Genomic DNA, 13,345 nt, shown 5'->3' on the forward strand with positions numbered 1-13,345 from the left:
CCTCTTCTCCATACTGAACATTCCCAAGTCCCTCAGCCTTTCCTCATACAGCTTGGTCTCCAGGCCCCCGATCATCCTCGTCGCCCTCCTCTGCAACTGCTCCACTCTGCTCCAACCTACTCCAGCATCTGCCTGGCAGGCATAAGGTTCCAGATTTTGTTCCTCCAGTTTAAAGGCTCAGGTAGTAGGGGATATGAAAGACCTCAGCCAGAGATCCCGGAGAGCCGCTGTCAGCCAGCCAGAGATCCCGGAGAGCCGCTGTCAATCTGAGTAGACAGGACTGCCCTTGATGGACTCATGGTCTGAGTCAGTATAAGGCAGCTTTGTGTGTCCAGTCCAAAGCAGAATTACATCCTTCTAAGTCAATTTAAGACAGTAGGCTGAGGACAGTGTAACTTTGCTTGAGTTTACACTGCAGGCACGGGCTTCCTTCTTTGTGTTTGTGAGCAGCAATGAGTTACAGAGAGAAAGGGTGGGGGGCGGAAAAGGCCCTAATGAACACATGGAATATCATGCACAGCCTTTGTTCTCAGCTTGCGTGAGCCTTTAAAATAGTGGAATGAAGATGCAGACATATAGACTACATATAGTCACACTACATATAACTATAATGTTTTAAAAGGGTCTTCCTTCTATAAGAAGTGGCCAGCTTTGCAGCATCTCACTTCACTTGCAAAGCTCAACACAATCTGAAAACTGCTTCACTGGTGTTCGAGTGCTTCATTTTATACTTTGGGTGGGTTGGAAAAAAACGAGAAGAGTCCCCAAACTACAGATGTGTTGCATTAAGACCGTCCTCCTTAATGAGTCTCGATTTGCATTGGGTGGCGGGGGTAGACTCGGAAAATGTCTCGGGCATCCTGTTTCATTTTCCTCATTCCTTTTCATTTTCAAAACAGGACTCAACCGTGATGTTATTGCTGATGATTTGCCTCATCCGTTTGGCCTAACTCAGTATCAGGACTACATCTACTGGACAGATTGGAGCCGGCGTAGCATTGAACGTGCCAACAAGACCAGTGGCCAGAACAGAACAGTGATCCAAAACCACTTGGATTATGTGATGGATATCTTGGTCTTCCACTCGTCCCGGCAAGCGGGCTGGAACGAGTGTGCTTCCAGTAATGGGCACTGCTCCCACCTCTGCTTAGCAGTGCCGGTTGGTGGTTTTGTCTGTGGGTGTCCAGCTCATTATTCCTTGAACCATGACAACAGAACTTGTAGTGGTAAGCCATCACCACATATACACAATCTCAGTGATTAAGGTCAGATGAGTATTATTTAACTTCCTGTTGTGTTGGGGGGGTTAACCAAGTCTGAAATGACTAAACTGAAGCTATCCTACTTTGGTCACATCGTGAGAAGACATGACTCACTGGAAAAGGCAGTAATGCTAGGAAAAGTTGAAGGCAGCAGGAAAACAGGAAGATCCAACATGAGATGGATTGACACAGTTTTCAAGATCTGAGCAATGCCGTCAACGATATGTTTTGGAGGTCCTTAATTCATAGGGTCACCAAAGTCAGAAGCAGCTTGACGGCACAGAGCATACACACAACCAAGTCTGGTGCTTGTTAAGGTCATCTAGTGAGTTTTGGGCTCAAGCAAGATTTGAATTGAGGATTTGAACTCATGATTTTAATCACTATGTGGGAATGTTTTCAAACATTAAATTAAATTGAGAAGGTGCTGAACAAAAAGAGTGTCCTTTTGTTTTCAAATTATGCATTGGATAGAATTTCTAGATAATCCCAGTGGTGGAGCTGGTAGCAGTTCTTTTGCAGAGAGGGACTGGGATTATTTTTAAAATGTTGGGGTGTTTCTGTGCATGCAGAATAATTCAGGCCCTTCATTTCTTTTTAATTTTACATACTTTTTATTACATGACATTTTTGTGAACCGTGTACAATTTTTCTCTCTGTAGTAGCCCCTTAGTACTATAACCAATAACCCTTTTGCTCTGTGTCATGTGTTTAATGTTTGATTGGAGTAATTTTCTACCTATTTCCCTGTCCCTCCTTCAATGATTTCAGGGCAGCGTACATTGATCTCCCTTCCCCATTTTATCCTCCCAACAACCCTGTAAAGTAGATAATGCTGAGAGTGTGAGAGTGGGCTCAGGTCACTCAGAGAACCTCAAGGCAGAGTGGGGATTTTAACCCTGGATTTCCCACATCAGAAGCTGAAAACTGTAACCAAATGATGATTTAATTAGGGTCACTCTGAATCAAATATTCATATTAATCCTGTGTTTTGTAGTAGCATTACTACTTCTAGTATTCCTACCACCAAAATCGAGTGGCTTGGATAAGGTGCATAAGCTTGTGTATCACATGTAGAACAACGGGGTTACAACTAAGGGTGTGCAGTATTTTTTAAACTGGTATTTTTCATTTTGGGTCTATTGGACCTGAAAAAATTTCAGGATTTCTGAAAAAGCCCAGATCCCAATACCGGTACAGTATTCAGATCTGGGATTTTTTGGAAATCCTGTTTTTTTCCCAGGTCCAATAGACCCAAGAAAAAAAATGCTGTGGTTTTTTTAAAAAAAAAAAAAATTTTAAAGCCTGCTTTTCCTGCAGTCTGGTAAGGTATTTTTCTGGTAGATTTTCGGCTTAGGTAGCCTGAATGCACACCCCTAGTTACAACAGTGTAGCAAAAAAAGAAAGGAAGAACATTTCTGGTAATCATACATAAACAGAATTTCTGTTGAATGACAGATCCCGTAGTATAATGATGTCAAAATATCCTTTAGTCTTTTTTATATTTTGCTTTGATTGCTCCAAACCTTTACCTGAGAGACGCAAGTCTGTCTCCCCGTATATTACAATTCTTAGTACATTTATACAGTTGAGATAATGTACTCAGATTGAGCTGTTCCACGCTACATTTGCACAATCTAATGCCAGAAGTCTCATAATGTAAACCAGTGATGTAGTAGTACCATCAAGTGGACTATATAACTACACATTCAGTTTATTAACTTTTGTAATAACATTACTGTGTTTTCTGATTGCTTTAATCCATTGCTTTCATATGCTCTTAGAAACTGGATTTTTTTTTAAACTGTGGACTTCACTTGAAACCATTTGTATATATTATATCCAGATGCATTTTCTTTCAATCAAGACAACGGTCTTGTAAAGCAATTATTCTATGTGGGGCATAGGCAGCATTTTGTTCAAAAACTTCCAAACCCTCACTGTAAAGATAACTGCTCTCTTCATTTCTCTCTCTCTCTCTCTCTCTCTCTTTATATTAAAGCTCCCACAAGTTTCCTGCTTTTCAGCCAGAAAAATGCCATCAATCGGATGGTGATAGACGAGCAGCAGAGTCCAGATATCATCCTTCCGATCCATAGTCTCAGGAATGTCCGGGCCATTGACTACGATCCTGTGGATAAGCAGCTGTACTGGATCGACTCTCGGCAGAACATTATCCGGAAGTCACAGGAGGATGGTGGCCAGGTATCTCAGCAAGGGCTGCTTTGTTTTATAGAGTTGCCAAAGAAAATAGGGAACCCTTAGCATACAAGTATAGCCACAAATAACACCCACCAAAGGAAGACCATCCAGAATTCACAACTATATATGCTCAAAACTGTATATTTCATTCTTTGAGATACAAAGAAGGGTTAGTGGTCATAACCCAATAGAATGTATAGGCACTTATCCAACAGATTGCTCATAACAATTAAGGATATTTTACCAAAAAATAATGTTCAAAACCAACAATAGGTTCCTCTATAATTCCATACATAGATAGTGTCCATAGACCTCCAAACAGAAAGTCTCTCCCAGCCGCTGTTGAAGATCATTGAAAGGTCTTGATTAGAAGTGTGCAAAAAAAAAAAAAAAAAATTGCCCCACGCAATTTACAGAATCAATTTCGGCTGACAGTAAGATTCCTGCATGTCACTTTCGTCAGCACCAGCTGATTCGGGAGTCTTTAGGCCAGCCGAATGTCAATTTCAGCCCCATTATATCCTGTGGGCCATTGAAGTCAATGGCGAAAACATAGGATATATTCTGGCTGCTGGAGGGGAGGGGGCTTGAGGGAGAGACTCGCAGGGTAGCTGCTGGAGCCTCTCCCCAAGATACCAACCAAGTTTCAAGAGCATTGGACCAGGGGGTCCAATTCTGCGGGCCCTCAAACAGGTTGCCCCATCCCCTCCATTGTTCTCTATGGTGGGAAAAAGAATATACCCTATGTGTTCGCCATTGACTTCAATGGCCCATAGGATATAATGGGGGCGAATTGTCACTGAAATTTGGTGGCAAGCCGATTCAGATAAGATAATCTGAATCGGCCTGCAGCAGCCTGAAAGGAGTCCGAATGGGCCATTTTCGGGGGTGCATTCGGTTCGGATGAACCGAATGCACATCCCTAGTCTTGATTTATACCTGAGAGAGACATACGGCTATTATTCTTTCCACAGTGCGCATCTTCTGCTGTAGTTCTTTCTGTAAAATATGCTTAATTATTACGAGCAATCTGTTGGATAAGTGCCTATGCATTCTGCTGGGTTATGACCAGTAACCGTTCTTTGTATCTCAGTGAAAGCAGTATACAGTTTTGAGCATATATAGTTGTGAATTCTGGATGGTCTTCTCTTGGTGGGTGTTATTTGTGGCTTGTTTTGCAGAGAAGCACAACTCATGGCTTAAATATCTTATAGAAGATAAGTAACAGGGACCACTTCAGTTTTGTGGTAAACTAGGTTTGGACTCTGCCTTTCCTCTGGTTTAGGAGGGCCTCTACAGACCCCCCCCCCCAATATGGCTCTTTGGAGATTCACACAAGATGCATGAATATTATAGCATTGCCCCATGATAAGTAGTTAAACACAGTATTCAAGGAGCCTTGCTGTAGATATAGTATCACTTACTCTTTCCAAGCCGTAGAATAGGCATGGAGATCACATTGCTTGAGTTTTGAGACTTAGAACAATTTCCTGAATATGTATCTTGAACTTCCTTCCAGTGTTCAAGGAAGATACTGTGTTTTGAACTGAAAATCCCAAGTAGTCAAGCTTAATTCAAAGGACTTCTCTTTGCTGAGACCAGCACTTAGCTGTGTGTTCACTTTGAGTTTTGTTTTGTGGGTGGTTTTTTTTTTTTTAAGCAGAGTTGCTTACAACTAGCGCTGAAATAGGAAGCGTGTGTGATGAATACTTCTCACGTGCCCCAAAATGTAGATTACATACAAGCAGATGAATTGGCACCCAATGTCATATTAGCACATAACTTCAACGGAGCTAGGCAAGCTCCCTTTTTGGCCACTGTGATTTGAGCATAAAAATTGAGGAAGGCATTGCTTGTTCATTTTTCCTGTTTCAGGACTGTTTATACGTGGAACACCAGCGCTGCGTTCCCTACTTATTTTGAAGACATAACTGAAGCTTCACATAACTCTGCATTGTGCAGTGACCCACCAGTTTATAATTCTCTTTTATTGTTTCCCCGTGTCTGTCTCGTCTCTAGAGTTTTACAGTGGTGACGAGTCCCGTTCCAAACCAGAACCTTGACATCCAGCCATACGACTTGAGCATAGACATTTATAGTCGCTACATTTATTGGACTTGTGAAGCCACAAATGTGATCAATGTGACTCGCCTAGATGGGAGACCTATAGGAGTGGTGTTGAGAAGTGATCAGGATAGGCCCAGGGCTATTGTCGTGAACCCGGAGAAAGGGTAGGTGGAATGCTGCTTGGAAAGTGCTTCTTTCTCAAATATTCTCAAATGTTCCAGAATTCAGATATTTGGTGCAGAGTCCCAATGGAGAATCTGACAAGCATCTTTCTCCTACAACATGGTGGCACTCTAATGTGGCTCTTGTTACGTGCCTTAGGTTTGTTGCATCTGCTCTAGAACCAGTTTGGTGTCTTGGTTAAGAGTGCAGACTTTAATATGGGAGAAGCAGGTTTGATTCCCCACTCCTTCACATGCAGCTGCTGGTGTGACCTTGGGTCAGTCATAAATTCTTTCAGAGATGTTTACTCAAGGGCAGTTCTTGGGAGAGCTCTCTCAGCCCCACCTACCTCACAGGGCGTCTGTTGTGGGGAGGGGAAAGTGATTGTAAGCCGCTCTGAGACTCCTTCGGGTAGTGAAGGGTGGGGTATAAATCCAATCTCTTCTCTTCTTCTTCTCAAGTGAAAAAAAATGAGGGCTGTTTGAAAATTCACTTCTTCCCTCACAGTACAATCCTAAGCAAGAGTTGCTTCATTAAAATCAGTGGGCTTAAACTGGAGTAGCTGCACAGAATTACATTCATGAGGAACACATATATTTCATTGCTCAGTTTTAGAATAGTGAGATAAATGTCCCTAAACTGGAAGCATTCTGCGCTGTTATCTAAAATCACAAAGGTAGAGGAATCCTTCGGCTCACAAGTAGCAGGCGAAGGAGGAACAAGGTTTAGAAAACATACATTTGCTCTCTTGACTTTTTGTTTAACAGGTACATGTATTTCACCAACCTCCAGGAGAGGTCTCCTAAAATAGAAAGGGCAGCTTTGGATGGGACGGAACGCGAGGTTCTCTTCTCCAGCGGGCTGAGCAAGCCGGTGGCCCTGGCAATTGACGGCCAGTTAGGGAAACTCTTCTGGGCAGATTCCGACCTCCGGAGAATTGAGAGCAGCGACCTCTCAGGTGCCGTAAAGCTTCTTTGCTCTTTCTTTTCCCTTCTTCTGTTAAAAAACCAAATATTCCGTAACTTACTAGGAAAAAATATGTATTCTTCATTCTGCTCCCGTCTGTTTGTGGTTGGTTTTTTTTTTTTAATTTGATGCTTTTTTTAATTGAGTGGGGCTGAGTATTTCTTGTTTTCAAAGGCTGCTTGTGGAGAATGTTTGTAAGTCTAGTTTCTTTCCTTATTTTGGATATCACTTTGTGTCCAGGAATGCTTTGGAACTACAGCAGGAACATTCCCTGTGGGTGTAAAACTCTGTGTTTGCTTGTTATCTCTTCTCGTGCTCAGTTTTTTTTTTTTTTTAAGAATCTATGTACTATTTCTCTCTGTACTCCATTGCACAGTTAAAAGTATTTAACTGGGGTTTTTGCAGTTTAATTATTAAGCTGCAGTTGTGATTAAAGAATTACAAAGGTGTGGTCTTCTGTGTAGCGGATTAAAATTAAATAGGCGAATGCTAACGATATCTTTAGCAAATGGAGTGAGTTGCTTCAGTCCTTCATGGCCGAGACTTAAGAACGGAGCTAGATAATTTGAAAGGGTATACGGGGCTGCCGCTGACAGTAAAGAGCTCCATATTTCTTTCTATCCCATAAAGTCTATGTTTTTAAAAAAACTAAATGGCATTTCAGATTGCCCCACCCACCTGCCCTCAAACAGCAACGTGGGGGGGGGGGGACTGGCGGCCAAGAGAGTGAAAGAACATTGGAAGTCTTTCTGCCTTTTTACTTCCGAGATATTATGGGGGAGGGGAAAAAACAGGTTGTTGTTTTCTGTGGCCAGGATCACAGGCCTTGCATCACCTGACAGTAGGAATAATACGGAATGATTCAGTTGGTTCTCAGAAGAATGAAAAACCATCCAAGGAAGAAATAGGCCATGGATTTGTAAAGGAAAGAAACAATTGAAACACATGCAGCTGAAATGTGTTCACATAAAATAAATAGCTAGCTTGTCTCATGATTTTTTATTTGCCCAGTGGCCTACACTGGATTTAAAAAGTTAAAACATTTATTTTTGTTAGTAGAACATCTGACAACAACGCCTCAATTCCTCTTCTCCCGAGGGGAGGGCCAACCAGACTTAAACCGGAAAGGATAACAAAGTTTGGGTCCAGTGACACACCTTTAAGACCAACAAAGTTTTATTTAATGTATGAGCTTTCATGTGCACACACACTTCCTCAGGTCCTTCTACTTTTTTTTTTATTTGCTCAGCCAGGTTTGGGATTTTCTAGGTCAGGAATCCTTGCTGATTGCATTTTTTTAAAAAGGGAAGGGGGCGGTAGGCTTGCTAATCCCCAGGTTGGGGCGGGGGACCCCCCCCCCCCCCCCCTCGGGGGGCCCCCCCCTGTGCGCCAAAAAAACTAACCCCCGGGTGGGGGGGGGGGCCCCCCCCCCCCCGATCTCAGGGGCTCCTGCTTGCTGCTGGCCAACTGGCTGGTGAGAAAGTCCCGCCCCCAACAGCGACCATGCGGCCACCCCTCTCCCTCCCCTCTTGTGTGATTTATTTATTTATTTATTTATTATATTTATAACCCGCCCTCCCCGCGAGTGGGCTCAGGGCAGCTCACATTGCCTGGCACAGTGTGCCAAAGTTCCTATACATTTAAAACGTAAAACACTATTAAAACATTTAAGCAATCAACAATATTCAAGTAAAGTGCAGTCAGTGATTATTACCCAAGATGCCATAACATGTCATGTAGGCTCAGATGGTTACAGGCTCCTAAGCGTATTGGCTCAAACTCACTACAGCCAGCCTCCACCGCAGGTATTAATAGTGGTCATTGATGGTAATGTCTTTTTTTTTTTAAACATATATTTATTGGATTTTATGCTTAACAAACACACATACATACTAGACATTAACACAACATAAATTTACGCAACAATTATTCTCCCGACACTTTACGATGATCAAATGGCTTAATCATATATAAATATCCTGTATATTCTACCTAGTTTCTTGCCCATACTGTGTAGTTGCATTACCCAAAGACTTTACCAACTGTTCTGATCTAGTACCTCTCTATTATTCTACCATAATTCCTAGTACGTTGATACATCAACCCTTAATACATCTATTTAAATTTTTCACATTTCATCTTTCTCCTTTATTGATCACGTAGTTAATCAACATCAGATCCCATTAAATTCCTTTTCTTCATTAAACCAACATCAAGCCATACTAGTCCCAACTATACATAGCATAACCAGGTTTGGTTGTACAGCACAGTAACCTATATATTAGTCTTAAGCACTTTGATCATCACCTTTCATTCTCAGGGCGAAATAGTAAACCACTATATTCTTACAACAACCTACATAGAACTCTCCCGCTACTGCCCTTTACCTACCAAGTTACTTCAATTCATAACTCCTACCTGGTGCTCTAATCCCCAATTTGGTTTCCCTAGCAAATTTGATTTTAAATCACACAAATTAGTCAGCTATCCAAACAAAAACACCAACCCTTACAAATTTAATTTATATATTAATATATTACATATAGTGCTCATAAACCATCTAAATCAATATGATATTGCTAATGCTTATAATCAATTTCATTTCAATTACATAGGCGCATATTTTAAATTTATTCTTTATCTGTTTTTTTACCATCCTCATTCTATTCCTGAACATAAATTCCCTAGCCAAATTTTAATCATACCATTCTCCACAACCTTAACTCATAATACTACTTTTTATAACAGCTACACACATCCTTTGGCAATTATTTTAATGAGGGATCAAGCAACCACTTTCAATTTATGCTCTACCCTTGCAACCATCTTTTTATATTCCACACTTCACTAAATCTCTAAAAACCAAAGAATACTTTTAAATCACACCAGATAATAAGTCTTCAAAACAAAAACACCAAATTCCAATTCCTTTTAACCTATAACATCATACCCAACACCCATATCTTCACAACCTTAACTCAAAATCCTACTTTTTATAACATCTACAAATTTCATTTAACAATTATTTTTAAAGAAAAATCAGGTAGCAGCTTCAAGTTCATACTTTACCCTTGCAATCCTCTTTTTATATTCCGCAATAGACCTCTATAAACCAGGGAATATTTTTAAGTCACACTAATAGTCAGCCATCATAACAAAAACACTAAATTCCAGTTCCTTATTCTTGATTTCTTGCATTTTCTTCCAGATGACGCAAATTCTTGTACTCCTGTAAAGTATATTCCATTTCTTTTTCCACATTTTCTTTTTCATGTATATTTGATTGTTTGAGCTTATTTGGTTTCCTTTCTCCTTTTTCCAATTTTTTTCTTTTTGTCACTCTCTTCTTTTTCCTTCTAAAGCGATCTAGCAAACCTTTCTTCCCTCCTCGTAATTTCAACTTTCCTTGGAGTTCCAGCTCCCCCTTGGGGGTTTCCTCCTTCTGTGTCTCCTCTTCTGTGCTTATTGGTTGAGTAGCCTCTACGTCTCTTTCCTGTTCTGTTCTCTTTATTTCAGCCTGTTGTTGAGGTCCTTGTATTTGTTCGTTGTTAATCTCCGCTTCCAAAATTAAACTTTGCAAGTCTTTAAATAAATTTTCAAAAGCCAGTTTGTAAATTAAGTTCACTTCTTTTAACAGCGATTCTTGTATTTGCTCCCACATGGGATCGCAACTTTTAGTCTCTTGGTCTAACTTCTCATTAGCGTCTAGCGCCTCCATTTTTTCTTTCCGTCCTCTCTCCAACACCTCAACACAGATAAACTTTAAGCATGTTTATATTTGCATTTTTCCAGGGTTTTTACTTTGCACCAAGTTCTCCATTTAAGTGTAATATTGACAGTAGTAATCCATGGTAAAAAAAAATTGTCTCTCCCTTACCCCCTTCTCGCCTCTTCCGGTTTCCTTGTTTTTTCCCGTATTACAAATCCTCACGGCCATTTGTCCATATAGTAAGGGAAATTCACGGAGGTATAACACTCTTCTTTTCAATGTGAAGTGTCATTTCCTCTCCTCAAAACAAAACTAAACAAATTTAAAAACGCCGGGTGGCTGCGTCTTGGAAGAGCATGGAAGCCATGTTCTTCCCCTTCCACGCTCCCGCTTCGAGGCATTACTGGTCACCCCCCCGCTTTGCCGAATCGCGGGAGGGGCCAGCAACAAAGCCCCCTGCCCCAGCACTCTGTCAGAGAGCGCCGGTCGAGCTCTCCCAATGCTGGGAGGCTCAAAAAGAGCGCTGGTGGGTCGAGACAGGACGGAGCGAAACGAACGCTCCCCCGCTCGTCGATGCGCCGTACCGGAAGTCGGCGTCATTGATGGTAATGTCAACGGGCCCTGTTTATTTATTTATTTATTTATTTTATTGTATTTATACCCCGCCCTCCCCGCGAACGGGCTCAGGGCTATGGCTGATTGGCACTTGGAAGTCAGGCACAGGTGGGCAGCCAGCCCTGCTTGCAAGGAACCATTTAAAAGGAAACTTCCCTTTAAATGGTTTCTTGTGAGTGGGTGTCACTGGCGCCTGCCAAGGGGTTGCATCCCCAACGTGATGACATCATTTATGCATGATGTCATCACGTTGGGGAGTCGTCGTCCCCGGCACACACACACCCCAAGTCCCTTGGCAGGGAAAGGTAAGGACCAGTGTTCCCTCTAAGCTGAGTTAGTGTGAGCCAGCTCACAGTTTTTTAGCCTCCGGCTCACACATTTTTGTCTTAGCTCAGGAAGGATGGCTACAGAGCAAACTAATGTATGCAGGAGCCAAATTACTCACAACTTTAATGCCAGTAGCTCACAAAGTAGAATTTTTGCTCACAAGACTCTATAGCTTAGAGGGAGCACTGGTCAGGACCTGGCAACATTAGGGGGCGGTGAAGGAGTAGAGGCTGTTTCTTCTTCCCTCTCCCTTCCCTAATGTTTTGGTGCCTGTAGGAGGAGGAGAAATTTCGGGGTGACAACCAACGGTGTCCAGGATCCCAGCCCTAATTGACTAGTTTTAATTTTTTTTTCTGGTTATTTCTCTCACTGGATGTTGTTGTTTTGAGATCGTACAAAGCAAACCCTCGGTTTTCCTCCATGTCTAATCTAATCTATTTATTTGTTCGTTTAAAATGTTTATAAGCCATTCCCTTGCAGAACTCAAGACAGCCTACAGTATAAATGAAACAATGATTTAAAAACTCCATTAAAGAGTATGAATAAAACAACAATGATAAAAACACATAGAAGGTCACAATTTTAAAAACTCCAGTTAGGACTGCCAGTGAATGAAAACTAAATAAACTAAAAAAATCAAATGCAGTCCTCAGTGCAACTGTTTTCAACTACTTCCTGAAGATGGAGAGTGAGGGGCCGGGGGCTCCTCACTGGGAAGGTTGTTCCGGCATCAAAATGCACCCGTCAGTCGTGAATCCCACATCCAAATGGCACAAAATCCTTTTCCGTAAACACTGATGCTGTGGAGGGGAGGGGCCATGGCTTTGCTTGGCATACAGAAGGCCAGACCCAATCCCTTGCACGTCCCATTAAAAGGTCCAGTCAGGTCTTAGGCAACATGAAAAACCTGGAGAGCCACTGCCAGGCAGGGCAGACAGTGCTTTCCTGAACAGACCAGTGGTGGCTGAATGATTCTGAACAGCATGTAGGAGTTTAATATTACTATGAGGTCTGGATGTGTAACTTGGGAGCAGCTTTCAGCTAAGTATCCAAGTATTTAAAAAGTGAACACGAAGTAAGTTCTTGGAAAATAATCCTGGCAATCTCCCCTCCCCCCCCTTTTTAAAGGTGCCAATAGGATAGTTCTAGAAGATTCCAACATCTTGCAGCCTGTAGGACTGACTGTCTTTGAAAACAGGCTCTACTGGATAGATCGGCATCAACAAATGATTGAGAAAATCGACATGACTGGCCGGGAAGGGCGTACGAAAGTTCAGGCTCGCATTGCTCAGCTCAGCGATATCCATGCTGTTAAAGAACTCAACATGCAGGAGTACAGTAAGTACCACAAAGCCGGACAGAGAAGGGAAAGTGGAGCGATTCGTGGCGTTGGCATTGAAGGGCTTTCGGCCCCTTGTCTGCACACCGTGGATCAGGAGATCCGCACCACTCCAATTCCTTAGGCCCGGTCCATGAGGCAGCATCCTTGCTGAGGCTACATAGGCCTGGATATGGCCGTGGATGGAGGGGTCTCCTCCTGCTTGCTGCTTTGCGCTCATAAAAATAGGGCAGGGTGTGAATGCAATAAATAAGACCAGGGTTTTTTTGTTTGTTTGTTTGTTTTTTTGAAAAAGAGGTGCGGGAACTCTCAAGAGGGAAATGAAGTTTTCAATATGTATACGAAAACTCATGAACTTTTACGCATTTTTAAAAGAATGTTGTCGAAGAGGTTCCGGAACTCAGTTCCAGCGTGTTCCCCCTGAAAAAGAGCCTAAGCCTATATTCTGGAGAAAGCAGTACACATTGTCTGACTGACTTACAAGTTCTTGTTTTCAAGTGAGTGAGACCCAGTTTGGTGTAGTGGTTAAGTGTGCGGACTCTAATCTGGGAGAACCGGGTTTGATTCCCCACTCCTCCACTTGCACCTGCTGATGTGACCATGGGTCAGTCACAAGCTCTGGCACAGCTGTCCTTGAAAAAGAGCAGTTTGTGTCAGAGTTCTCTCAGCCCCACCCACCTCACAGGGTGTCTGTTG

General features: G+C 42.2%; 1 protein-coding gene across 1 annotated transcript in view; it reads left to right on the forward strand.

Moving 5' to 3' along the window:
• The window catches only part of LRP6 (LDL receptor related protein 6), a 134,851-nt gene that overhangs the window by 101,007 nt on the left and 20,499 nt on the right, over window positions 1-13,345 (forward strand). Inside the window, exons 11-15 of the mRNA XM_015409520.1 lie at window positions 900-1,226; window positions 3,265-3,467; window positions 5,484-5,695; window positions 6,461-6,651; window positions 12,439-12,648. Coding sequence (XP_015265006.1) covers window positions 900-1,226; window positions 3,265-3,467; window positions 5,484-5,695; window positions 6,461-6,651; window positions 12,439-12,648 — 1,143 coding nt within the window. The remainder of the gene's footprint in view (window positions 1-899; window positions 1,227-3,264; window positions 3,468-5,483; window positions 5,696-6,460; window positions 6,652-12,438; window positions 12,649-13,345) is intronic.

This window comes from Gekko japonicus, unplaced genomic scaffold, assembly GCF_001447785.1.
Source record: "Gekko japonicus isolate JY-2015 unplaced genomic scaffold, Gekko_japonicus_V1.1 scaffold1158, whole genome shotgun sequence".
NCBI lineage: Eukaryota > Metazoa > Chordata > Lepidosauria > Squamata > Gekkonidae > Gekko > Gekko japonicus.